Source organism: Scyliorhinus torazame, chromosome 3 (genome assembly GCF_047496885.1).
Source record: "Scyliorhinus torazame isolate Kashiwa2021f chromosome 3, sScyTor2.1, whole genome shotgun sequence".
Classification (NCBI taxonomy): Eukaryota; Metazoa; Chordata; class Chondrichthyes; order Carcharhiniformes; family Scyliorhinidae; genus Scyliorhinus; species Scyliorhinus torazame.
The window spans coordinates 358,786,805-358,814,546 of record NC_092709.1 but is presented as its reverse complement, the minus strand read 5'-3'; the positions used below and the strand labels follow the sequence as shown (position 1 = coordinate 358,814,546).

Genomic DNA, 27,742 nt, shown 5'->3' with positions numbered 1-27,742 from the left:
CACCTCTTCCCCCTCCCTCAGCCCATCCACCTCTTCCCCCTCCCTCAGTCCCTCCACCCCTCTCCCTTCTTTGTTCTTTGTTCTCCTTTGTACATCTAACCTGGAGGGGCACGACTATCCTGGCTGGGATGTTTGCTCACGTCACTCGGGTGGATTTAAACAAATATGGCAAGGAGGGTGGGAAGAAGAGCATTAGCTTAGAAGCTGTCATAACTGAAGGGGAAATAGAGAACAAAAATAATAGAACATCACCCTCAGGCAGAGTAAGAAGGGACGTGGTCAATGCAGGGCTGAGGGTGTTGGACCTCCAATGAAAAAATGAAAATCGCTTATTGTCACAAATAGGCTTCAAATCCACCCCTTCTGGGGCTGTTTAGCACAGGGATGAATCGCTGGCTTTGAAAGCAGACCCAGGCAGGCCAGCAGCACGGTTCAATTCCCGTAACAGCCTCCCCGAACAGGCGCCGGAACGTGGCGACTAGGGGCTTTTCACAGTAACTTCATTGTAGCCTACTTGTGACAATAAGCCATTTTCATTTCATTTTCAAATGAAGTTACTATGAAAAGCCTTCTCTTTGGTGAATACTGGTCTGCTTTAAAAGCCAGCGATTTAGCCCAGTGTGCTAAACCAGCCCCATGCTAAACCAGCACCTAAATGCGCGCAGTATATGGAACAAGGTAAATGAGCTTGTTGCGCACATTGAAATTGGCCGGTACGATGTTGTGGGCATCACAGAGATGTGGCTGCAAGGAGATCAGGGCTGGGATCTAATATACAAGTATATGTGTCCTATCCAAAGGACAGGAAGTTGGGAAAAGGGGGTGGGGTTGCATTGTTAGTAAGGAATGAAGTTAAATTGATAGCAAGTAGTGATATAGAATTGGAAGGCATAGAATTGCAAAGGAAAAATGACCCTGACGGGAGTTATGTACAGGCCCCCGAGCAGTAGTCAGGATGTGGGGCAGAAAATAAATCAGGAGATAGAAAAGGCATGTAAAAAAGGCAATATTACAATAATCATGGGGGACTTCAATATGCAGGTGGACTGTGAAAATCAGGTTGGTCGTGGATCCAAAAAAATCAAATTTGTGGAATGTTTAAGGGATGTTTATTTTGGAGCAGCTTGTGACAGAGCCTACTAGGGAACAGGCAATTCTGGATTTGGTGATGTGTAACGAGGCAGACTTGATTAGGGATCTTAAGGTGAAGGAACCCTTAGGGAGCAGTGACCACAATATGATAGAATTCACCCTGCAGTTTGAGACGGGGAAGCTGCAATCAGATGTAACGGTATTACAATTAAATAAGGGTAACTACAAAGACATGAGGGAGGAGCTGGCCAGAGTTGATTGGAAAAGGAGCCTCGCAGGGAAGACAATGGAACAGCAATGGCAGGGGTTTTTGGAGGTTATTCGCGAGGCACAACAGAAATTCATCCCAAGGAGGAGAAAACATGCTAAGGGGAGGACAAGGCATCCATGGCTGACGAGGGAAGTCAAGGACAGCATAAAAGCAAAAGAAAAACATACAAAGTGGCGAGCTTTAGTGAGAAGCCAGAGGATTGGGAAGCCTTTCAAAGCGAGCAGAGGACAACTAAAAAAGCAATAAGGGGAGAGAAGATAATAGGAGTGCAAGTAGCGAGAAATATAAGAGAAGATAGGAAGAGATTCTTTCAATATATAAAAGGTGGAAGACACCAGTGGGATGCCAGAGCTCCAGGAGAACCAGGGGGCAGAGGTGAGTGCAGTCACCATCACTATGGAGAAGGTTCTGGGGAAACCAGAACCTAAAAGGCTGGGAACAGACCAAGCCTGCGTGGAATATAAGGAAAGTAGGAAGGAACTTAAGCAAGGAGTCAAGAGGGCTAGAAAGGGTCCGGAAAAGTCATTGGCAAATAGGGTTAAGGAAAATCCCAAGGCTTTTTACACGTACATAAAAAGCAAGAGGGTAGCCAGGGAAAGGGTTGGCCCACTGAAGGATAGGCAAGGGAATCTATGTGTGGAGCCAGAGGAAATGGGCGAGGTACTAAATGAATACTTTGCATCAGTATTCACCAAAGAGAAGGAATTGGTAGATGTTGAGTCTGGAGAAGGGGGTGTAGATAGCCTGGGTCGCATTGAGATCCAAAAAGATGAGGTGTTGGGTGTCTTAAAAAATATTAAGGTAGATAAGTCCCCAGGGCCTGATGGGATCTACCCCAGAATACTGAAGGAGGCTGGAGAGGAAATTGCTGAGGCCTTGACAGAAATCTTTGGATCCTTGCTGTCTTCAGGGGATGTCCCGGAGGACTGGAGAATAGCCAATGTTGTTCCTCTGTTTAAGAAGGGTAGCAAGGATAATCCCGGGAACTACAGGCCGGTGAGCCTTACTTCAGTGGTAGGGAAATTACTGGAGAGAATTCTTCGAGACAGGATCTACTCCCATTTGGAAGCAAATGGACGTATTAGTGAGAGGCAGCACGGTTTTGTGAAGGGGAGGTCGTGTCTCACTTACTTGATAGAGTTTTTCGAGGAGGTCACTAAGATGATTGATGCAGGTAGGGCAGTGGATGTTGTCTATATGGACTTCAGTAAGGCCTTTGACAAGGTCCCTCATGGTAGACTAGTACAAAAGGTGAAGTCACACGGGATCAGGAGTGAGCTGGCAAGGTGGATACAGAACTGGCTAGGCCATAGAAGGCAGCGAGTAGCAATGGAAGGATGCTTTTCTCATTGGAGGGCTGTGACCAGTGGTGTTCCACAGGGATCAGTGCTGGGACCTTTGCTCTTTGTAGTATATATAAATGATTTGGAGGAAAATGTAACTGGTCTGATTAGTAAGTTTGCAGACGACACAAAGGTTGGTGGAATTGCAGATAGCGATGAGGACTGTCGGAGGATACAGCAGGATTTAGATTGTTTGGAGACTTGGGCGGAGAGATGGCAGATGGAGTTTAATCCGGACAAATGTGAGGTAATGCATTTTGGAAGGTCTAATGCAGGTAGGGAATATACAGTGCATGGTAGAACCCTCAAGAGTATTGAAAGTCAAAGAGATCTAGGAGTACAGGTGCACAGGTCATTGAAAGGGGCAACACAGGTGGAGAAGGTAGTCAAGAAGGCATACGGCATGCTTGCCTTCATTGGCCGGGGCATTGAGTATAAGAATTGGTAAGTCATGTTGCAGCTGTATAGAACCTTAGTTAGGCCACACTTGGAGTATAGTGTTCAATTCTGGTCGCCACACTACCAGAAGGATGTGGAGGCTTTAGAGAGGGTGCAGAAGAGATTTACCAGAATGTTGCCTGATATGGAGGGCATTAGGTATGAGAAGCGGTTGAATAAACTCGGTTTGTTCTCACTGGAACGAAGGAGGTTGAGGGGAGACCTGATAGAGGTATACAAAATTATGAGGGGCATAGACAGAGTGGATAGTCAGAGGCTTTTCCCCAGGGTAGAGGGGTCAATTACTAGGGGGCATAGGTTTAAGGTGAGAGGGGCAAGGTTTAGAGTAGATGTACGAGGCAAGTTTTTTACGCAGAGGGTAGTGGGTGCCTGGAACTCGCTACCGGAGGAGGTGGTGGAAGCAGGGACGATAGTGACATTTAAGGGGCATCTTGACAAATACATGACTAGGATGGGAATAGAAGGATACGGACCCAGGAAGTGTAGAAGATTGTAGTTTAGTCGGGCAGCATGGTCGGCACGGGCTTGGAGGGCCGAAGGGCCTGTTCCTGTGCTGTACATTTCTTTGTTCTTTGTTCTTTGAAACTGAAAGGTCTGAAGGTAGATAAATCAACCGGGAACGGATGAACTTCACCCCAGGGTTATAAAAGAGATAGCTGAGGAAATTGTGGCGGCATTTATGGTGATCTTTCAGGAATCACTGAAGCAGGAAGGGTCCCTCAAGGATGGAAAGTGGCTAACGTAACACCACTGTTTAAGAAGGGAGGGAGGCAGAAGATGGGAAATTATGGGCCGATTAGCCCGACTTAGGACATTGGTAAGATTTTAGAGTCCATTATTAAAGATGAGATCGCAGAGTACTTGCAAGTGCATGATAAAATAGGACTGAGTCAACATGGCTTCGTCAAGGGGAGGTCATGTCTGACAAATCTGTTAGAGTTCTTTGAGAAGGTAACAAGGAAGTTAGACAAAGCAGAACCAGTGGACGTGAGTTATTTAGATTTCTAGAAGGCCTTTGACAAGGTGCCGCATAGGAGACTGTTAAATAAGTTTCGAGCTCATGGTGTTCAGGGTAAGATCCTGGCATGGATAGAGAATTAGCTGACTGGCAGAAGGCAGAGAGTGGGGATAAAGGGATCTTTTTCAGGGTGGCAGCCGGTGACTAGTGGTGTGCCTCAGGGGTCTGTGCTGGGACCACAACTTTTCACAATATACATGAATGGTCTGGAAGAAGGTACTGAAGGCGCTGTTGCAAAGTTTGCAGATGATACAAAGATCTGTAGCGGGACAGGTAGTCTTGAGGAAGCAGGCGGGCTGCAGATGGACCTGGACAGGCTAGGAGAGTGGGTAAAGAAGTGGCAGATGGAATATCATAAGACCATATGACATAGGAGCAGAATTAGGCCACTCGGCCCATCGAGTCTGCTCCGCCATTCAATCATGGCTGATATTTTCTCATCCCCATTCACCTGCCTTCTCCCCATAACCCCTGATCCCCTTATTAATCAAGAACCTATCTATCTCTGTCTTAAAGACACTCAGTGAATTGGCCTCCACAGCCTTCTGCGACAAAGAGTTCCACAGATTCACCACCCTCTGGCTGAAGAAATTCCTCCTCATCTCTGTTTTAAAGAATCGTCCCTTTAGTCTGAGATTGTGTCCTCTGCTTCTAGTTTTTCCTTCAAGTGGAAACATCCTCTCCACGTCCACTCTATCCAGGCCTCGCAGTATCCTGTAAGTTTCAATAAGATCCCCCCTTATCCTTCTGAACACCAACGAGTACAGACCCAGAGTCCTCAACCGTTCCTCATATGACAAGTTCTTCATTCCTGGGATCATTCTTGTGAACCTCCTCTGGACCCTTTACAAGACTTCTAGTTTTTCCTACAAGTGGAAACATCTCTCCAAAACAGAGATGAGGAAGAATTCCTTCAGCCAGAGGGTGGTGAATCTGTGGAACTCTTTGCCGCAGAAGGCTGTGGAGGCCACTTCACTGAGCGTCTTTAAGACAGAGTTAGATAGGTTATAAATTAATAAGAGGATCAGGGGTTATGGGGAGAAGGCAGGATGAGAAAATATCAGCCATGATTGAATGGCGGAGCAGACTCGCTGGGCCGAGTGGCCTCATTCTGCTCCAGTGTCTTATGATGTTATTTTCAACATGTTCAGAGAAGCAACTCACCATTGCTGTGTCTGTCACAACCACCAGCTCGTAGTATTTCATCTGTGTCAGCACTGCCCTTTTTGCCTGAAGGAAAACAAAATCTCAGTCAGCTTGAGATGCAATCCTGGCCGTGACCCCGGCTGGGAGGGAGCCAATTACAAGCCAAGTCACTTGGATCAAACCCTTTTAAAAAATTTACACAACGGTATTGTAGCGCACAAAGACTCCGTGAGACGAATAGAGTGAAGTCGATGAGGCTTTATTAAGCGTGACTGTTTCCCCCGCAGTTCAGTAGTAGACTGCCTGCGGGGGAGGACTCCAGGTACTTATACTCCGCCTTCAGGGCGGAGCTAGAGGTCAACGTCCAACCAGGACCCGGGATCTGTCAGCCAATGACATCATGGCTTCACAGTCCCACATGACCCCTAATGCATACTACCACAGGTATTAACCTCTTGCTGTGTCATTATTCCCATTTTTGTTTCCAATCAATTCACAGAATGTGGCAAGACCAGCATTTACTGCCCATCCCTAATTACTCTTCAGAAGGTGGCGGTCAGCGGCCTTCCTGAGCCGCTGCAGTCCATGTGGTGTAGGTACACCCACTGTGCTGTTAGGGAGGGAGTTCCAGGGTTTTGCCCCAGTGATGTGAAGGAACGGAGATATATTCCCCAGTCAGGGTGGGTGAGTGACTTGGAGGGGACCCTCCAGGTGGTGGGGTTCCCCGGTATCTGCTGCTCTCGTCCTCCTAGATGGTAGTGGTCATGACTTTGGAAGGTGCTGCCTCAGGAACCTTGGTGAGTTTCTGCAGTGCATCTTGTAGATGGTGTACACAGCTGCCACTGTTCGTCGGTGGTGGAGGGTGTGAATGTTTTTGGAAGGGGTTTTGTCCTGGATGGTATCGAGCTTCGTGGAGCTGCACTCATCGAGGGAAATGGAGAGTTTTCCATTACACTCCTGGATTTGTGAGAAATGAACATTCTGTGTTGTTTTTGTGTTGTTTTTACATGTATATACTCTGGTTCACAATTAAGATGTCAACAATGAAGCATGATGGGAAAATTAACATGTCAAGTTCTGAGTAAGCTATAGTGAGCGAATTATTATAACGGTGTACCAGGATGACCTTCGGGGAAGAACGGAATGAACAATAACATAACTTGCTAAGCAAGGGGGAGATAGCAGGTGCAAGCAGGGGGCCTCATTCTTATCTTTAACTGCCGGTCCAAGGATGTACCAGGAGCGGATAGAACTCACTATGCAAGGGAGAGACCAAATAAGTGATCAAGGATAAGGGAACTGCCCTTTCTATAGTTTGTGGGATGTGTTTCTCAGGGATGGTTTCCCACGGATTGTATTTTCATGGATTGTATATAATAAAGTGATGGTGTGTGAATTCTTTGTGTCTCTTCTATTGCTTACTGGAGGCACCCGCTCTTGCAAGATCGATAATAAATACTTCTTCAGAATTTGACTAAGTGTAAATCTTTTATTAAGTGAGCGGTGTTTCTCACAATTGGGGGGTCGTGGCCGGGATAGTTTTCATTGATCAGGGGGGGCGGCTCAAGAGGAACCGAGAAGACGCGTCCCGTTATTTAAACGGTCTCGTACTTCATCTTGAGTAGTCACCCACGGTCAACTTCTTTGAGAAGGTGACTGAACAGGTAGACGAGGGTAGAGCAGTTGATGTGGTGTATATGGATTTCAGCAAAGCGTTTGATAAGGTTCCCCACGGTAGGCTATTGCAAAAAATACGGAGGCTGGGGATTGAGGGTGATTTAGAGATGTGGATCAGAAATTGGCTAGCTGAAAGAAGACAGAGGGTGGTGGTTGATGGGAAATGTTCAGAATGGAGTACAGTCACAAGTGGAGTACCACAAGGATCTGTTCTGGGGCCGTTGCTGTTTGTCATTTTTATCAATGACCTAGAGGAAGGCGCAGAAGGGTGGGTGAGTAAATTTGCAGACGATACTAAAGTCGGTGGTGTTGTCGATAGTGTGGAAGGATGTAGCAGGTTACAGAGGGATATAGATAAGCTGCAGAGCTGGGCTGAGAGGTGGCAAATGGAGTTTAATGTAGAGAAGTGTGAGGTGATTCACTTTGGAAGGAATAACAGGAATGCGGAATATTTGGCTAATGGTAAAGTTCTTGGAAGTGTGGATGAGCAGAGGGATCTAGGTGTCCAAGTACATAGATCCCTGAAAGTTGCCACCCAGGTTGATAGGGTGGTGAAGAAGGCCTATGGAGTGTTGGCCTTTATTGGTAGAGGGATTGAGTTCCGGAGTCGGGAGGTCATGTTGCAGCTGTACAGAACTCTGGTACGGCCTCATTTGGAGTATTGCGTACAGTTCTGGTCACCGCATTATAGGAAGGACGTGGAGGCTTTGGAGCGGGTGCAGAGGAGATTTACCAGGATGTTGCCTGGTATGAAGGGAAAATCTTATGAGGAAAGGCTGATGGACTTGAGGTTGTTTTCGTTGGAGAGAAGAAGGTTAAGAGGAGACTTAATAGAGGCATACAAAATGATCAGGGGGTTGGATAGGGTGGACAGTGAGAGCCTTCTCCCGCGGATGGATATGGCTGGCACGAGGGGACATAACTTTAAACTGAGGGGTAATAGATATAGGACAGAGGTCAGAGGTAGGTTCTTTACGCAAAGAGTAGTGAGGCCGTGGAATGCCCTACCTGCTACAGTAGTGAACTCGCCAACATTGAGGGCATTTAAAAGTTTATTGGATAAACATATGGATGATAATGGCATAGTGTAGGTTAGGTGGCTTTTGTTTCGGTGCAACATTGTGGGCCGAAGGGCCTGTACTGCACTGTATTGTTCTATGTTCTATGTTCTATTAACTGAACACATTCCTAGGGTAGTCATTCTGAAGAAGCAAGTAACGGATTATAGCGGCAGGCACGCCGTGAGTGAAGTCAGGCAACTCTGTGCACGGAGCAAGGTAAGAAAAACGGCTTTTAAGTACTACCTTGTTAACTTGGGTTCGTATCTAAACATCCGCAGGGGTGGGTTGATGATAAGGACTCTGGAGTTTATATCTAAACATCCGTATAAGTGTATGGGCGGATTGATGATATAAGTGCTTTCAGGATTGTGATTGTTGTGACAGGGTCATAACTAGACACTTTACTTAGAAATAAGTGAAAGTTGAGTACATTACAATGGGAAGTAAAAACTCGAAACAAGGTTGTGAGAAACAAGGAGACGGCGTTGATAAGAGAATCCTTAAGAATATCCCACCAGAAAGCCCAGTGGGTCGGATGTTAGTGAATTGGGATTCTGAGAGCCACGTACAAGAAATAAGGACAGGAAAACAATGATAAAATGTTGTTGCTTCATATGGGTCAAAGAAGCAATCCGTAAAGCCTCAGTCTTTTGGCCAAAGATTGGGTGTGCCAAATTTTGAATATATATGTCAATGATAAAAGACCCTGTTCAGATAAAGTAAGCTACGCGAGTTGTTGGTTCCTAGCAGGAACGCCACCCGAATATATCCATTAATCCCACAGGGCGAAGACGTTCGCACAGCCCCTCTTAAATGGGACGTCCTAGATAATTTGCCACCCCCTTATAAGAATAAGTCAAACGACAAGGACTCGCCAAATGACCAACAAATGAATAAAGGCAAATCAGAGAAAGTCCCTGAAGAAGAAGGAGAGAGTAAAATGATAATTAAGATCCACAAAAGGACAGATAAAGGAACCAGAAATAACGAAACTGAACCCCCTTCGGGAAGTCCCGATTGGAGACATAGGATTTGTAAATTCTCCTTTAAATTCAGGAGAAGTCAGAGAATTCAAAAAAAAGAACAGAAAACGAAAATGATGGTTGCAACTGTAAATGAGGTAGTGAGCAAACACAGACAGAGAGAGAAAGACAGAGAGAGAGACAGAGGGAGACAGAGCGATACAGAGAACAGAGCGAGAGAGAGAAACAGAGAGATGCAGAGAGACAGAGAGAGTCAGAGAGAGAAAGAGTCAGAGAGAGAGAGATACAGAGAGAGAGATAGACAGAGACAGAGAGAGAGAACAGAGAGATACAGAGACAGAGAGATACAGAAAGAGAGAGAGAGAGACAGAGACAGACAGAGAGAGACAGAGAGAGAGAGACAGAAAGAGAGAGAGAGACAGAGACAGAGAGAGAGAGAGAGAGAGAGAGAGAGACAGAGAGAGATAGAGACAGAGAGATACAGAGAGACAGAGTGAGACAGAGTGAGACAGAGAGAGAAAGAGACAGAGAGAGACAGATACAGATAACAGAGGGAGACGCAGACAGAGACAGAGAGAGAGAGAGAGAGAGAGAGAGAAGGCTGCAACATGCCTGGAGTCACTGTTTCAATACAGAGAGAGAGAGAGAGAGAGAGAGACAGTTTGTTACAGAGAAGGCTGCAAATACTGAACCATCACCCGTGAATAGGCTGAAATAATCATTCGTGAGCAAATAGTTCCCCGATACGGGTTGGTAGAAAATATAGACTCGGACAGGGGAAGTCACTTTACCTCTTATCAACCGCAGTGCCAGTTCCCTGTCTGGCAAGTTCCCAATATAGCATACAACCCTGCCAACCGCAGGGGCCCAACAACCAGGCATTTCAAAATAATTATTATAATCAATAAATTAATCAAATTTGATACTATTGATTCAGTATTAATAAATTATACAATATAATACTGTCAAACAGTTGATTGATCAGCAACATTTCAATAATAGTATTTCAGCTCAAATTCATCGATTGTAAGGGTTGGATTGCTGCCAAATTCCCGTTATCAGATGTCCTTGAACGATCTGTTTTTTTTAATCAAAGTTGTTTTGGGTTTTTTTTAAGACCAGCTTCCACATGGTTTGACGTTTTGATTTCCAGGCTAATTCTAAACATTTATTTTAAAATATCAAACACAATAACTTATTAAACATATAGGTTTTCTGTAGATGAATTCGTCGATTCTATTAAAGAAGTCACTACTAGAAGTTTGGAGATAAATTGGGACTTCCACACTCCTTGGCACCCCCCCCCCCCCCCCCCCCCCCCCTCAGCGGGACGGGTGGAAAGGATGAATCAAACTCTTAAAAATCATTTGTCAGAAATAATACTAGAAACTAGGCTCCCCTGGACAAAATGCCTGCCGATAGCCCTTCTAAGAAAAGATTTGGGGTTGTCCCCATACGAAATGTTGTTCGGATTGCCAGACCTTGGAACAATGGGAGAATGGCCCATTGCAGAATGTAAAGATATCTATGTAAAGAAATATATACTGGCACTGTTCCTCATTATCATTCCTCAGGAGACAAGGACTGCTAGCACAGACACCTCCCCTTGAATTCGCAGTCCACAAATTTAAACCAGGAGATTGGGTACTGGTGAAATCGTGGAAAGAAACCAAGCTTCAACCCACTTGGGACGGGCCGTTCCTGGTTTTGTTAACCACAGAGACTGCCATACGAACCGCGGAAAAAGGTTGGACTCATTACAGCAGAACGAAGGGTCCCGTTAAATCACCACCTGAACAGGAACAATGGCATGTGGAGGCCACTGAGGAACCATTTAAGATAAGATTGAAAAGACACTAAATCCTGAACTGTTCAATAATATGACGAAACTACAGCTGTATTATACAATGTATAATAATATTAATGATGTGGGAGTTTGGAATCGGTCGTATGATTACATTGACAATCCCAGAAAGTCGGTACCCTCAGGTAATACGGACTGATCTGTGCACCCTCAGACTGCGTGTCAGCGGGGCAGGGAAAGGAGTTTAGGGTAGATTCTCTTCATTATTACCGAGGGGGGATGATTACGGAGAGGGAGGGTCGGCTGAAACGGTTCTGCCAATTGCCCAGAGGGGCACCACCGGTCGTCTCCATTCACCAGATTAATGGTTATTCCCCCTCAACGTGCAATGCTGGTACTTGTCACCCCGTATACATCACCGTAAAACACACGGCCTAGATAGAGACAGGCACCAGGGTTTGTTCACTTAGAAATTAGATATTCGGGGTGATCATGAGAAATGGCAAGACTGAATGCTGCTTCCGTCTTTTATTGGACCAGGGAGCAAATCCCACTAATGACACTAGGGGCGACACGGCGGAGAAAGAACCGGGAGTCAAAATAATTGAAGTAAAGGATTTAGAGCAAGCCTTTGAGATGGAGACCGGCTATGAGGAACAGAATGCGTGGATTGAGTGGGTGAGGTATTCGGCCCAGACGCTGAACAAAGACAATTGTTATCCTTGCGCATCAGGTAGACCACAGGCCCATCTGGAGCCCTTTTCCACTGGGGTGGACAGAAAATAGAGGGAGCATCAAATGTATGATGGCCCTGTACCAAGATGCGACAGCCTGGGGCAACAAGACCTGCACTGCCCTATCTCTGATGTTTCCTCCTGTTAATAAGAAACTATCAGCAAACCCTCCCTCCTTCTTGGTTACCGTGACGCATCACAAATCGTGTATAAGTCGTTCTGATACGGGGCTAAGTAAAGATATGGGAGACCTCAAGACTTGTGTTGAGACTAAGAACGTGACCACCCAGGGCAATTACTCATCACTAAAAATACCACGTGCAGATATATGGTGGTATTGCGGAGGAAAGATTCTAAGACTCACTCTACCCCCCCAATGGAAAGGGACATGCTCATTAGTTCAGCTCGCCATTCCGTTCAGTATAGCCTATGAAAGACAAGAGGAGAGGGGGAGTGTAAAAGGGGGACGATCTAAACGGGGCATACCTACCTCATTTGATGACTGGATTTACCTGGACTCCGTTGGCATTCCCAGAGGAGTACCAGATGAATTCAAAGCCCAAAATCAGATTCGGACGGCGGGGGACTTCGGACGGCGGGCGGACTTTGGACGGCGGGGGGCTTCGACGGCGGAGGGCTTCGGACGGCTGGGGGGGGTTCGGACGGCGGGCCGGTTTCGGACGGGAGGGGGTCTTCACACGGTGGGCGGAATTCGGATGGCGGGGGTGGGCTTCGGACTGGGGGGGGCTTCGGATGGCGGGGTGGCTTCGGACGGCGGGGGGTGGTCTTCGGATGGCGGGCGGACTTCGGACGGCAGGGGGGCTTTGGGTGGCGGGGGGGTTCGGACTTGCGGGGGGGCTTCGGACGGCGGGGTGGCTTCGGACGGCGGGGGGCTTCGGACGGCGGGGGGACCTACTATGGTGGGGAGGGCTTTGGACGGCGGGGGGGGCTTCAGACGGCAGGGGGCTTCGGACGGCGGGGGGGCTTCAGACGGCGGGGGGCTTCGGACGGCGGGGGGCTTCGGACGGCGGGGGGCTTCGGACGGCGGGGGGCTTCGGGACGGCGGGGGGCCTCGGACGGTGGGGGGGGGCTTCGGACGGCGGGGGGTGGTCTTCGGACGGCGGGGGGTGGTCTTCGGACGGCAGGGGCGCTTCGGACGACGGGAGGCTTCGGACTGCGGAAGGGGCTTCGGACGGCGGGGGACTTTGGACGGCGGGGTGCTTCGGAAGGCGGGGGGTCTTCGGACGGCGGGGGGCTTTGGACGGCAGAGGCATCGGACTGCGGGAGGGGCTTCGGACGGCGGGGGACTTTGGATGGCGGGGTGCTTCGGACGGCGGGGGGGGGGTTGGGCTTCGTACGGCGGGGGGGGCTTCGGATGGTGGGGGGGGGCTTTGGACGGCGGGGTGTCTTTGGAAGGCGGGGGGGGCTTCAGACGGCAGGGGCGGCTTCGGACGGCGGGGGGCTTCGGACAGCGGGGGGGGGCTTCAGACGGCAGGGGCGGCTTCGGACGGTGGGGTGCTTCGGACGGCGGGGGGGGGGGCTTCGGACGGTGGGGTTCTTCGGACGGCGGGGGGGGGCTTCGGACAGCCGGGGGGGCTTCTTACGGCGGGGGGGGCAACAGACGGCAGGTGGCTCCGGATGGTAGGGGGCTTCAGACGGCGGGGGGGGCTACAGACGGCGGGTGGCTCCGGATGGTGGGGGGCTTCAGACGGCAGGGGGCTTCAGACGGCAGGGGGCTTCGGATGGCGGGGGGGGGCTTCGGACGGCGTGGGGGCCTTCGGACGGCGGGGGGGGCTTCGGATAGCGGGGTTGCTTCTGACGGCGGGGGGTCTTCGGACGGCGGGGGGTCTTCGGAAGGCGGGGGTCTTCGGAAGGCGGGGGGCTTCGGACGGCGGGCTGGCTTCGGACGCCGGGGGGGGCTTCGGATGGCGGGTGCTTCGGACGGCGGGGGGCTTCGGTCGGCGGTGGGGGGTGGGCTTCGTACGGCGGAGGGGCTTCGGACGGTGGGGGGACTTCGGACGGTGGGGGGGCTTTGGACGGCGGGTTGGCTTAGGACGGCGGGGGGCTTAGGACGGCGGGGTGTCTTCGGACGGCGGGGTGGCTTCGGACGGCAGGGTGGCTTCGGACGGCGGGGTGGCGTCGGACGGCGGGGTGGCTTCGGACGGCGGGTGTACTTCGGACGGCGGGGTGGCTTCGGATGGCGGGGGGGGGCTTCGGACGGCGGGGGGGGCTTCGGACGGCGTGGGGGCCTTCGGACGGCGGGGGGGGCTTCGGATAGCGGGGTTGCTTCTGACGGCGGGGGGGGTTCTTCGGAAGGCGGGGGGTCTTCGGAAGGCGGGGGTCTTCGGAAGGCGGGGGTCTTCGGAAGGCGGGGGGCTTCGGACGGCGGGCTGGCTTCGGACGCCGGGGGGGCTTCGGATGGCGGGTGGCTTCGGTCGGCGGTGGGGGGTGGGCTTCGTACTGCGGAGGGGCTTCGGACGGTGGGGGGGCTTCGGACGGTGGGGGGGCTTTGGACGGCGGGGTGGCTTCGGACGGCGGGGGGGCTTCGGACGGCGGGGGGGGGTGGGCTTCGTACTGCGGAGGGGCTTCGGACGGTGGGGGGGCTTCGGACGGTGGGGGGGCTTAGGACGGCAGGGTGGCTTCGGACGGCGGGGGGGCTTCGGACGGCGGGGGGGCTTCGGACGGCGGGGGGGCTTCGGACGGCGGGGGGGGCTTCGGACGGCGGGGGGGGTTCGGACGGCGGGGGGGGTTCGGACGGCAGGGGAGGGTTCGGACGGCGGGGGGGGCTTCAGACGGCGGGGGGGGGTTCGGGCGGCGGGGTGGCTTCGGACGGCGGGGTGTCTTCGGACGGCGGGGGGGGCTTCGGACGGCGGGTGTACTTCGGACGGCGGGTGTACTTCGGACGGCGGGGTGGCTTCGGACGGCGGGTGTACTTCGGACGGCGGGTGTACTTCGGACGGCGGGGTGGCTTCGGACGGCGGGGTGGCTTCGGACGGCGGGTGTACTTCGGACGGCGGGGTGGCTTCGGACGGCGGGGTGGCTTCGGACGGCGGGTGTACTTCGGACGGCGGGGGGGCTTCGGACGGCGGGGTGGCTTCGGACGGCGGGGTGGCTTCGGACGGCGGGGTGGCTTCGGACGGCGGGTGTACTTCGGACGGCGGGGTGGCTTCGGACGGCAGGTGTACTTCGGACGGCGGGTGTACTTCGGACGGCGGGGGGGCTTCGGACGGCGGGGTGGCTTCAGATGGCGGGGTGGCTTCGGATGGCGGGGGGGGTTCGGACTGCGGGGGGGGCTTCGGACGGCGGGGGTTTCGGACGGCGGGTGTACTTCGGACGGCGGGGTGGCTTCGGACGGCGGGGGTTTCGGACGGCGGGTGTACTTCGGACGGCGGGGTGGCTTCGGACGGCGGGGGGGGCTTCGGACGGCGGGGGGGGGCTTCGGACGGCGGGGGGGGCATCGGACGACGGGCGGACTTCGGACGGCGGGGTGCTTCGGACGGAGGCTGACTTCAGACAGCGTGGGGCTTCGGACGGAGGAGGGGCTTCGAACGGCGGAGGGGGCTTTGGACGCCGGGGGGGGCTTCGGGCGCCGGGGGGCCTTGGGACGGCAGAGGCTTCGGACTGCGGGAGGGGCTTCGGACGGCGGGGGGGGCCTTCGGACGGCGGGGGGGGCTTCGGACGGCGGGAGGGGCTTCGGACGGCGGGAGGGGCTTCGGACGGCGGGAGGGGCTTCGGACGGCGGGGGACTTTGGAAGGCAGAGGCTTCGGACGGCAGGAGGGGCTTCGGACGGCGGGAGGGGCTTCGGACGGCGGGAGGGGCTTCGGACGGCGGGAGGGGCTTCGGATGGCGGGGGGGGCTTCGGACGGCGGGAGGGGCTTCGGACGGCGGGAGGGGCTTCGGACGGCGGGGGACTTTGGACGGCGGGGGGGCTTCGGACGGCAGGGGGGGGCTTCGGACGGCGGGCGGGGCTTCGGACGGCGGGCGGGGCTTCGGACGGCGGGCGGGGCTTCGGACGGCGGGGGACTTTGGACGGCAGAGGCTTCGGACGGCGGGAGGGGCTTCGGACGGCGGGAGGGGCTTCGGACGGCGGGAGGGGCTTCGGACGGCGGGAGGGGCTTCGGACGGCGGGGGACTTTGGACGGCAGAGGCTTCGGACGGCGGGAGGGGCTTCGGACGGCGGGAGGGGCTTCGGACGGCGGGAGGGGCTTCGGACGGCGGGAGGGGCTTCGGACGGCGGGAGGGGCTTCGGACGGCGGGGGGGGCTTCGGACGGCGGGAGGGGCTTCGGACGGCGGGAGGGGCTTCGGACGGCGGGAGGGGCTTCGGACGGCAGGGGGGGGCTTCGGACGGCGGGCGGGGCTTCGGACGGCGGGCGGGGCTTCGGACGGCGGGGGACTTTGGACGGCAGAGGCTTCGGACGGCGGGAGGGGCTTCGGACGGCGGGAGGGGCTTCGGACGGCGGGAGGGGCTTCGGACGGCGGGGGACTTTGGACGGCAGAGGCGCTTCGGACGGCGGGAGGGGCTTCGGATGGCGGGAGGGGCTTCGGACGGCGGGAGGGGCTTCGGACGGCGGGAGGGGCTTCGGACGGCGGGAGGGGCTTCGGACGGCGGGAGGGGCTTCGGACGGCGGGAGGGGCTTCGGACGGCGGGGGGGCTTCGGACGGCAGGGGGGGGCTTCGGACGGCGGGCGGGGCTTCGGACGGCGGGCGGGGCTTCGGACGGCGGGGGACTTTGGACGGCAGAGGCTTCGGACGGCGGGAGGGGCTTCGGACGGCGGGAGGGGCTTCGGACGGCGGGAGGGGCTTCGGACGGCGGGAGGGGCTTCGGACGGCGGGAGGGGCTTCGGACGGCGGGAGGGGCTTCGGACGGCGGGGGACTTTGGACGGCAGAGGCTTCGGACGGCGGGAGGGGCTTCGGACGGCGGGAGGGGCTTCGGACGGCGGGAGGGGCTTCGGACGGCGGGAGGGGCTTCGGACGGCGGGGGGGGCTTCGGACGGCGGGAGGGGCTTCGGACGGCGGGAGGGGCTTCGGACGGCGGGAGGGGCTTCGGACGGCAGGGGGGGGCTTCGGACGGCGGGCGGGGCTTCGGACGGCGGGCGGGGCTTCGGACGGCGGGGGACTTTGGACGGCAGAGGCTTCGGACGGCGGGAGGGGCTTCGGACGGCGGGAGGGGCTTCGGACGGCGGGAGGGGCTTCGGACGGCGGGGGACTTTGGACGGCAAAGGCTTCGGACGGCGGGAGGGGCTTCGGACGGCGGGAGGGGCTTCGGACGGCGGGAGGGGCTTCGGACGGCGGGAGGGGCTTCGGACGGCGGGAGGGGCTTCGGACGGCGGGGGGGGCTTCGGACGGCGGGAGGGGCTTCGGACGGCGGGAGGGGCTTCGGACGGCGGGAGGGGCTTCGGACGGCGGGAGGGGCTTCGGACGGCGGGAGGTGCTTCGGACGGCGGGGGGGGCTTCGGACGGCAGGAGGGGCTTCGGACGCCGGAGGGGTCTTCGGATGGTGATCGGCCGTCGGACGGCGTGGGTCTTCGGGTGGCGGGGGGGGGCTTCGGACGACGCGGGGGACTTCGGACGGCGGGGGGGGGGTTCGGACGGCGGGGGGGGTTCGGACGGCGGGGGTGGGGGCTTCGGACGGCGGGGGGCTTCGGATGGCGGGGGGGATTTGGACGGCGGGGGGGATTCGGACGGCGGGGGGGATTCGGACGGCGGGGGGGATTCGGACGGCGGGGGGGATTTGGACGGCGGGGGGGATTTGGACGGCGGGGGGGATTTGGACGGCGGGGGGGGATTCGGATGGCGGGGGGGCTTCGGACGGCGGGGGGGATTCGGACGGCGGGGGGGATTCGGACGGCGGGGTGGATTCGGACGGCGGGGGGGATTCGGACGGCGGGGGGGATTCGGACGGCGGGGGGGATTCGGACGGCGGGGGGGATTCGGACGGCGGGGGGGATTCGGACGGCGGGGGGGATTCGGACGGCGGGGGGGATTCGGACGGCGGGGGGGATTCGGACGGCGGGCGGGATTCGGACGGCGGGCGGGATTCGGACGGCGGGTGTGGGGGCTTCGGACGGCGGGGGGATTCGGACGGCGGGGGGGGGGCTTCGGACGGCAAGGGGGGATTCGGACAACGGGAGGGGCTTCGGATGACGGGCGGGCTTTGATTGGCGGGGGGGGCTTTGGACGGCGGGGGGTCTACAGACGGCGGGTGGCTTCGGATGTCGGGGGGCTTCAGACGGCGGGGGGGCTTCGGATGTCGGGGGGCTTCAGACGGCGGGGGGGCTTCAGATGGCGGGGGCGTCAGACGGCGGGGGCGTCAGACGGCGGGGGGGATTCGGACGGCGGGGGGGATTCGGACGGCGGGGGGGATTCGGACGGCGGGGGGGATTCGGACGGCGGGGGGGATTCGGACGGCGGGTGTGGGGGGATTCGGACAGCGGGGGGGATTCGGACGGCGGGCTGGCTTCGGACGGCGGGCTGGCTTCGGACGGCGGGGGGCTTCGGACGGCGGGGGGCTTCGGACGGCGGGGGGCTTCGGACGGCGGGGGGCTTCGGACGGCGGGGGGCTTCGGACGGCGGGGGGCTTCGGACGGCGGGAGGCTTCGAGCGGCGGGGGACTTCGGACAGCGGTGGGGGGGGGGCTTCGGACGCCGGGGGGCTTTGGACGGCAGAGGCTTCGGACTGCGGGGGGGGGCTTCGGACGGCGGGGGGCTTCGGACGGCGGGGGGCTTCGGACGGCGGGAGGCTTTGGACTGCGGGAGGGGCTTCGGACGGCGGGGGACTTTGGACGGTGGGGGGCTTCGGGCGGCGGGGGGGGCTTCGGGCGGTGGGGGGGGCTTCGGACGGTGGGGGGCTTCGGACGGCGGGCGGACTTTGGACGGCGGGGGGCTTCGGACGGCTGGGGGGGCTTCGGACGGCGGGGGGCTTCGGACGGCTGGGGGGGCTTCGGACGGCTGGGGGGCTTCGGACGGCGGGCCGGTTTCGGACGGGAGGGGGTCTTCATACGGTGGGCGGAATTTGGATGGCGGGGGTGGGCTTCGGACGGCGGGGTGGCTTCGGACGGCGGGGGGTGGTCTTCGGACGGCGGGCGGGCTTCGGACAGCAGGGGGGCTTCGGGTGGCGGGGGGGTTCGGACTGCAGGGGGGGGCTTCGGACCGCGGGGTGGCTTTGGACGGCGGGGGGTCTTCGGACGGTGGGGGGTCTTCGGAAGGCGGGGGGTCTTCGGAAGGCGGGGGGTCTTCGGAAGGCGGGGGGCTTCGGACGGCGGGGGGCTTCGGACGGCGGGGGGCTTCGGACGGCGGGGGGCTTCGGACGGCGGGGGGCTTCGGACGGTGGGGGGGTGGGCTTCGTACGGCGTGGGGGCTTCGGACAGTGGGGGGACTTCGGACGGTGGGGGGGCTTTGGACGGCGAGGTGGCTTTGGACGGCGGGGTGCTTCGGACGGCGGCGGGGCTTCAGACGGCGGGGGGGGTGGGCTTCGGACGGCGGGGGGGGCTTCGGACGGCAGGGGGGCTTCGGACGGCGGGGGGGTGGGCTTCGTACGGCGGGGGGGCTTCGTACGGCAGGGGGGCTTCGTACGGCGGGGGTGCTTCGTACGGCAGGGGGGCTTCGGACGGCGGGGGGGCTTCGGATGGCGGGGGGGTGGGCTTCGGACGGCGGGGGGGTGGGCTTCGTACGGCGGTGGGGTGGGCTTCCTACGGCAGGGGGGCTTCGTACGGCGGGGGTGCTTCGTACGGCAGGGGGGCTTCGGGCGGTGGGGGGGCTTTGGACGGCGGGGAGGCTTCGGAAGGTGGGGGGTCTTTGGACTGCGGGGGGGGGGGCTTCAGATGGCGGGGGCGGCTTCGGACGGCGGGGGGCTTCGGACGGCTGGGGGGCTTCGGATGGCGGGCGGACTTTTGACGGCGGGGGGCTTCGGACGGCGGGGGCTTCGGACGGCGGGGGGTGCTTCGGATGGCGGGCGGACTTTTGACGGCGGGGGGCTTCGGACGGCTGGGGACTTCGGACGGCGGGGGCTTCGGACGGCGGGGGGGGTGCTTCAGACAGCTGGGGGGTTCTTACGGTGGGCTGACTTCGGACGGCGGGGGGGCTTCGGATGGCGGGCGGACTTTTGACGGTGGGCTGACTTCGGACGGCGGGGGGGGCTTCGGATGGCGGGCGGACGTTTGACGGTGGGCTGACTTCGGACGGCGGGGGGGCTTCGGATGGCGGGCGGACTTTTGACGGCGGGGTGCTTCGGACGGCGGGGGGGGGCTTCGGACGGCGGGGTGGCTTCGGACGGCGGGGGGTGGTCTTCGGACGGCGGGCGGGCTTCGGACAGCAGGGGGGCTTCGGGTGGCGGGGGGGTTCGGACTGCAGGGGGGGGCTTCGGACCGCGGGGTGGCTTTGGACGGCGGGGGGTCTTCGGACGGTGGGGGGTCTTCGGAAGGCGGGGGGTCTTCGGAAGGCGGGGGGTCTTCGGAAGGCGGGGGGCTTCGGACGGCGGGGGGCTTCGGACGGCGGGGGGCTTCGGACGGCGGGGGGCTTCGGACGGCGGGGGGCTTCGGACGGTGGGGGGGTGGGCTTCGTACGGCGTGGGGGCTTCGGACAGTGGGGGGACTTCGGACGGTGGGGGGGCTTTGGACGGCGAGGTGGCTTTGGACGGCGGGGTGCTTCGGACGGCGGCGGGGCTTCAGACGGCGGGGGGGGTGGGCTTCGGACGGCGGGGGGGGCTTCGGACGGCAGGGGGGCTTCGGACGGCGGGGGGGTGGGCTTCGTACGGCGGGGGGGCTTCGTACGGCAGGGGGGCTTCGTACGGCGGGGGTGCTTCGTACGGCAGGGGGGCTTCGGACGGCGGGGGGGCTTCGGATGGCGGGGGGGTGGGCTTCGGACGGCGGGGGGGTGGGCTTCGTACGGCGGTGGGGTGGGCTTCCTACGGCAGGGGGGCTTCGTACGGCGGGGGTGCTTCGTACGGCAGGGGGGCTTCGGGCGGTGGGGGGGCTTTGGACGGCGGGGAGGCTTCGGAAGGTGGGGGGTCTTTGGACTGCGGGGGGGGGGGCTTCAGATGGCGGGGGCAGCTTCGGACGGCGGGGGGCTTCGGACGGCTGGGGGGCTTCGGATGGCGGGCGGACTTTTGACGGCGGGGGGCTTCGGACGGCGGGGGCTTCGGACGGCGGGGGGTGCTTCGGATGGCGGGCGGACTTTTGACGGCGGGGGGCTTCGGACGGCTGGGGACTTCGGACGGCGGGGGCTTCGGACGGCGGGGGGGGTGCTTCAGACAGCTGGGGGGTTCTTACGGTGGGCTGACTTCGGACGGCGGGGGGGCTTCGGATGGCGGGCGGACTTTTGACGGTGGGCTGACTTCGGACGGCGGGGGGGGCTTCGGATGGCGGGCGGACGTTTGACGGTGGGCTGACTTCGGACGGCGGGGGGGCTTCGGATGGCGGGCGGACTTTTGACGGCGGGGTGCTTCGGACGGCGGGGGGGGGCTTCGGACGGCGGGGGGGGCTTCGGACGGCGGGGGGGGCTTCGGACGGCGGGGGGGGCTTCGGACGGCGGGGGGGCCTTCGGACGGCAGGGTGGCTTCGGACGGCGGGTGGGTCTTCGGACGGCGGGTGGGTCTTCGGACGGCGGGGGGTCTTTGGACGGCAGGGGGCTTCGGAAGGCGGGCTGGCTTCAGACGCCGGGGTGGGCTTCGGACGGCGGGGGGCTTCGGACGGCGGGGGGGGCTTCAGACGGTTGGGTGCTTCGGACGGCGGGCGGAATTTGGATGGCGGGGGGCTTCGGACTGCGGCAGGGGGGGCTTCGGACGTCGGGGGGGGCTTCGGACGGCGGGGGGGGGCTTCGGATTACGGGCGGGCTTCGGACAGCGGGGGGGGCTTCAGACGGCGGGGGGGCTTCAGACGGCGGGGGGCTTCGGACGGCGGGGGGCTTCGGACGGCGGGGGGCTTCAGACGGCGGGGGGCTTCAGACGGCGGGGGGCTTCAGACGGCAGGGGGGGCTTCGGACGGCGTGGGGGCCTTCGGACGGCGGGGGGGCTTCGGACGGCGGGGGGGGCTTCGGACGGCGGGGGGGGCTTCGGACGGCGGGGGGGGCTTCGGATGACGGGCGGGCTTCGGACAGCGGGGGGGCTTCAGACGGCGGGGTGCTTCGGAAGGCGGGGGGCTTCGGACGGCGGGGGGGGCTTCGGACGGCGGGGGGGCTTCGGACGGCTGGGTGCTTCGGACGGCGGGGGGCTTCAGACGGCGGGGGGCTTCAGACGGCAGGGGGGGCTTCGGACAGCAGGCGGGGGCTTCGGACGGCGGGGGGGGCTTCGGACGGCGGGGGGGCTTCGGACGGCGGGGGGGTTCGGACGGCGGGGTGTCTTCGGACGGCGGGTGTACTTCGGACAGCGGGTGTACTTCGGACGGCGGGGTGGCTTCGGACGGCGGGGGGGGCTTCGGACGGCGGGGGGGGGCTTCGGACGGCGGGGGTTTCGGACGGCGGGTGTACTTCGGACGGCGGGTGTACTTCGGACGGCGGGGTGGCTTCGGACGGCGGGGGGGGCTTCGGACGGCGGGGGTTTCGGACGGCGGGGGGGGCTTCGGACGGCGGGGGGGCTTCGGACGGCGGGGTGTCTTCGGACGACGGGCGGACTTCGGACGGCGGGGTGGCTTCGGACGGCGGGGGGGGCTTCGGACGGCGGGGGGGGCTTCGGACGGCGGGGGGGGCTTCGGACGGCGGGGGGGGCTTCGGACGGCGGGGGGGGCTTCGGACGGCGGGGGGGGCTTCGGACGGCGTGGGGGGCTTCGGACGGCGGGGGGCCTTCGGACGACGGGCGGACTTCGGACGGCGGGGTGGCTTCGGACGGCGGGGGGGGCTTCGGATGGCGGGTGTACTTCGGACGACGGGCGGACTTCGGACGGCGGGGTGGCTTCGGACGGCGGGGGGGGCTTCGGATGGCGGGGGGGGGTTCGGACGGCGGGTGTACTTCGGACGACGGGCGGACTTCGGACGGCGGGGTGGCTTCGGACGGCGGGGGGGGCTTCGGACGGCGGGGGGCTTCGGACGGCGGGTGTACTTCGGACGGCGGGTGTACTTCGGACGGCGGGTGTACTTCGGACGGCGGGGTGTCTTCGGACGGCGGGGTGGCTTCGGACGGCGGGCGGACTTCGGACGGCGGGGGGGCTTCGGACGGCGGGGGTTTCGGACGGCGGGTGTACTTCGGACGGCGGGGTGGCTTCGGACGGCGGGGGGGGCTTCGGACGGCGGGGGGGGCTTCGGACGGCGGGGGGGGGGCTTCGGACGGCGGGGGGGGCATCGGACGACGGGCGGACTTCGGACGGCGGGGTGCTTCGGACGGAGGCTGACTTCAGACAGCGTGGGGCTTCGGACGGAGGAGGGGCTTCGAACGGCGGAGGGGGCTTTGGACGCCGGGGGGGGCTTCGGGCGCCGGGGGGCCGTGGGACGGCAGAGGCTTCGGACTGCGGGAGGGGCTTCGGACGGCGGGGGGGGCCTTCGGACGGCGGCGGGGGCTTCGGACGGCGGGAGGGGCTTCGGACGGCGGGAGGGGCTTCGGACGGCGGGAGGTGCTTCGGACGGCGGGAGGTGCTTCGGACGGCGGGGGGGGCCTTCGGACGGCGGCGGGGGCTTCGGACGGCGGGAGGGGCTTCGGACGGCGGGAGGGGCTTCGGACGGCGGGAGGTGCTTTGGACGGCGGGAGGTGCTTTGGACGGCGGGAGGTGCTTCGGACGGCGGGGTACTTTGGACGGCGTGGGGGCTTCGGACGGCGGGGGGGCTTCGGACGGCAGAGGCTTCGGACGGCGGGAGGGGCTTCCGACGGCGGGAGGGGCTTCGGACGGCGGGAGGGGCTTCGGACGGCGGGAGGGGCTTCGGACGGCGGGAGGGGCTTCGGACGGCGGGGGACTTTGGACGGCGGGGGGGGCTTCGGACGGCGGGGGTTTCGGACGGCGGGGGGGGCTTCGGACGGCGGGGGTTTCGGACGGCGGGGTGGCTTCGGACGGCGGGTGTACTTCGGACGGCGGGGTGGCTTCGGACGGCGGGTGTACTTCGGACGGCGGGTGTACTTCGGACGGAGGGTGTACTTCGGACGGCGGGTGTACTTCGGACGGCGGGGGGGGCTTCGGACGGCGGGTGTACTTCGGACGGCGGGTGTACTTCGGACGGAGGGTGTACTTCGGACGGCGGGTGTACTTCGGACGGCGGGGGGGGCTTCGGACGGCGGGTGTACTTCGGACGGCGGGTGTACTTCGGACGGCGGGGGGGGCTTCGGACGGCGGGTGTACTTCGGACGGCGGGGTGTCTTCGGACGGCGGGGTGGCTTCGGACGGCGGGGTGTACTTCGGACGGCGGGTGTACTTCGGACGGCGGGGTGGCTTCGGACGGCGGGGGGGCTTCGGACGGCGGGGGGGCTTCGGACGGCGGGTGTACTTCGGACGGCGGGTGTACTTCGGACGGCGGGGGGGGCTTCGGACGGCGGGTGTACTTCGGACGGCGGGTGTACTTCGGACGGCGGGTGTACTTCGGACGGCGGGTGTACTTCGGACGGCGGGGGGGGCTTCGGACGGCGGGTGTACTTCGGACGGCGGGTGTACTTCGGACGGCGGGGGGGGCTTCGGACGGCGGGTGTACTTCGGACGGCGGGGTGTCTTCGGACGGCGGGTGTACTTCGGACGGCGGGGTGGCTTCGGACGGCGGGGGGGCTTCGGACGGCGGGGTGGCTTCGGACGGCGGGGGGGCTTCGGACGGCGGGTGTACTTCGGACGGCGGGGGGGGCTTCGGACGGCGGGTGTACTTCGGACGGCGGGGTGTCTTCGGACGGCGGGTGTACTTCGGACGGCGGGGTGGCTTCGGACGGCGGGGTGGCTTCGGACGGCGGGGGGGCTTCGGATGGCGGGGGGGGTTCGGACTGCGGGGGGGGCTTCGGACGGCGGGGTGGCTTCGGACGGCGGGGGTTTCGGACGGCGGGTGTACTTCGGACGGCGGGGTGGCTTCGGACGGCGGGGGGGGCTTCGGACGGCGGGGGGGGGCTTCGGACGGCGGGGGGGGGCTTCGGACGGCGGGGGGGGGCATCGGACGACGGGCGGACTTCGGACGGCGGGGTACTTCGGACGGAGGCTGACTTCAGACAGCATGGGGCTTCGAACGGCGGAGGGGGCTTTGGACGCCGGGGGGGGCTTCGGGCGCCGGGGGGCCTTGGGACGGCAGAGGCTTCGGACTGCGGGAGGGGCTTCGGACGGCGGGGGGGGCCTTCGGACGGCGGCGGGGGCTTCGGATGGCGGGAGGGGCTTCGGACGGCGGGAGGGGCTTCGGACGGCGGGAGGGGCTTCGGACGGCGGGAGGTGCTTCGGACGGCGGGGTACTTTGGACGGCGTGGGGGCTTCGGACGGTAGGGGGGGGCTTCGGACGGCAGGGGGGGGCTTCGGACGGCGGGCGGGGCTTCGGATGGCGGGGGACTTTGGACGGCAGAGGCTTCGGACGGCGGGAGGGGCTTCCGACGGCGGGAGGGGCTTCGGACGGCGGGAGGGGCTTCGGACGGCGGGAGGGGCTTCGGACGGCGGGGGACTTTGGACGGCAGAGGCTTCGGACGGCAGGAGGGGCTTCAGACGGCGGGGGGGGCTTCGGACGGCGGGGGGGGCTTCGGACGGCGGGGTGGCTTCGGACGGCGGGGTGGCTTCGGACGGCGGGGTGGCTTCGGACGGCGGGGGGGGGCTTCGGACGGGGGGTGTACTTCGGACGGCGGGTGTACTTCGGACGGCGGGGTGGCTTCGGACGGCGGGGGGGGCTTCGGACGGCGGGGGGGCTTCGGACGGCGGGTGTACTTCGGACGGCGGGTGTACTTCGGACGGCGGGTGTACTTCGGACGGCGGGGTGGCTTCGGACGGCGGGGTGGCTTCGGACGGCGGGGTGGCTTCGGACGGCGGGTGTACTTCGGACGGCGGGGTGGCTTCGGACGGCGGGGGGGGCTTCGGACGGCGGGGGTTTCGGACGGCGGGGTGGCTTCGGACGGCGGGTGTACTTCGGACGGCGGGGTGGCTTCGGACGGCGGGGGGGGCTTCGGACGGCGGGGGTTTCGGACGGCGGGGTGGCTTCGGACGGCGGGTGTACTTCGGACGGCGGGGTGGCTTCGGACGGCGGGTGTACTTCGGACGGCGGGTGTACTTCGGACGGCGGGGGGCTTCGGACGGCGGGGGGGCTTCGGACGGCGGGGGGGCTTCGGACGGCGGGGGTTTCGGACGGCGGGTGTACTTCGGACGGCGGGGTGGCTTCGGACGGCGGGGGGGGCTTCGGACGGCGGGGGGGGGGGCTTCGGACGGCGGGGGGGGCATCGGACGACGGGCGGACTTCGGACGGCGGGCTGCTTCGGACGGAGGCTGACTTCAGACAGCGTGGGGCTTCGGACGGAGGAGGGGCTTCGAACGGCGGGTGTACTTCGGACGGCGGGGGGGGGGCTTCGGACGGCGGGGGGGGGCTTCGGACGGCGGGTGTACTTCGGACGGCGGGTGTACTTCGGACGGCGGGTGTACTTCGGACGGCAGGTGTACTTCGGACGGCGGGGTGCCTTCGGACGGCGGGGGGGGCTTCGGACGGCGGGGTGGCTTCGGACGGCGGGTGTACTTCGGACGGCGGGTGTACTTCGGACGGCGGGGTGGCTTCGGACGGCGGGGGGGGCTTCGGACGGCGGGTGTACTTCGGACGGCGGGGGTTTCGGACGGCGGGGTGGCTTCGGACGGCGGGTGTACTTTGGACGGCGGGGGGGCTTCGGACGGCGGGTGTACTTCGGACGGCGGGTGTACTTCGGACGGCGGGTGTACTTCGGACGGCGGGTGTACTTCGGACGGCGGGGGGGGCTTCGGACGGCGGGTGTACTTCGGACGGCGGGGTGTCTTCGGACGGCGGGTGTACTTCGGACGGCGGGGTGGCTTCGGACAGCGGGGGGGCTTCGGACGGCGGGGGGGCTTCGGACGGCGGGGGGGCTTCGGACGGCGGGGGGGCTTCGGACGGCGGGGGGGCTTCGGACGGCGGGGGGGCTTCGGACGGCGGGGGGGCTTCGGACGGCGGGGGGGCTTCGGACGGCGGGGGGGCTTCGGACGGCGGGGGGGCTTCGGATGGCGGGGGGGGTTCGGACTGCGGGGGGGGCTTCGGACGGCGGGGGTTTCGGACGGCGGGTGTACTTCGGACGGCGGGGTGGCTTCGGACGGCGGGGGTTTCGGACGGCGGGTGTACTTCGGACGGCGGGGTGGCTTCGGACGGCGGGGGGGGCTTCGGACGGCGGGGGGGGCTTCGGACGGCGGGGGGGGCTTCGGACGGCGGGGGGTGGGCTTCGGACGGCGGGGGGGGCATCGGACGACGGGCGGACTTCGGACGGCGGGGTGCTTCGGACGGAGGCTGACTTCAGACAGCGTGGGGCTTCGGACGGAGGAGGGGCTTCGAACGGCGGAGGGGGCTTTGGACGCCGGGGGGGGCTTCGGGCGCCGGGGGGCCTTGGGACGGCAGAGGCTTCGGACTGCGGGAGGGGCTTCGGACGGCGGGGGGGGCCTTCGGACGGCGGCGGGGGCTTCGGACGGCGGGAGGGGCTTCGGACGGCGGGAGGGGCTTCGGACGGCGGGAGGTGCTTCGGACGGCGGGAGGTGCTTCGGACGGCGGGTGGGCCGTCGGACGGCGGCGGGGGCTTCGGACGGCGGGAGGGGCTTCGGACGGCGGGAGGGGCTTCGGACGGCGGGAGGTGCTTCGGACGGCGGGAGGTGTTTCGGACGGCGGGAGGTGCTTCGGACGGCGGGGTACTTTGGACGGCGGGGGGGCTTCGGACGGTAGGGGGGGGCTTCGGACGGCAGGGGGGGGCTTCGGACGGCAGGGGGGGGCTTCGGACGGCGGGCGGGGCTTCGGATGGCGGGGGACTGTGGACGGCAGAGGCTTCGGACGGCGGGAGGGGCTTCCGACGGCGGGAGGGGCTTTGGACGGCGGGAGGGGCTTCGGACGGCGGGAGGGGCTTCGGACGGCGGGAGGGGCTTCGGACGGCGGGAGGGGCTTCGGACGGCGGGAGGGGCTTCGGACGGCGGGAGGGGCTTCGGACGGCGGGGGACTTTGGACGGCAGAGGCTTCGGACGGCAGGAGGGGCTTCGGACGGCGAGAGGGGCTTCGGACGGCGGGAGGGGCTTCGGACGGCGGGGGGGGCTTCGGACG

The 27,742-nt window shown here is 62.9% G+C and overlaps 1 protein-coding gene across 1 annotated transcript in view; it reads right to left on the bottom strand.

Moving 5' to 3' along the window:
* LOC140409439 (disintegrin and metalloproteinase domain-containing protein 12-like) overlaps positions 1–27,742 on the bottom strand; it is a 422,048-nt gene that overhangs the window by 323,585 nt on the left and 70,721 nt on the right. The window contains exon 6 of the mRNA XM_072497872.1: positions 5,348–5,413. Coding sequence (XP_072353973.1) covers positions 5,348–5,413 — 66 coding nt within the window. The remainder of the gene's footprint in view (positions 1–5,347; positions 5,414–27,742) is intronic.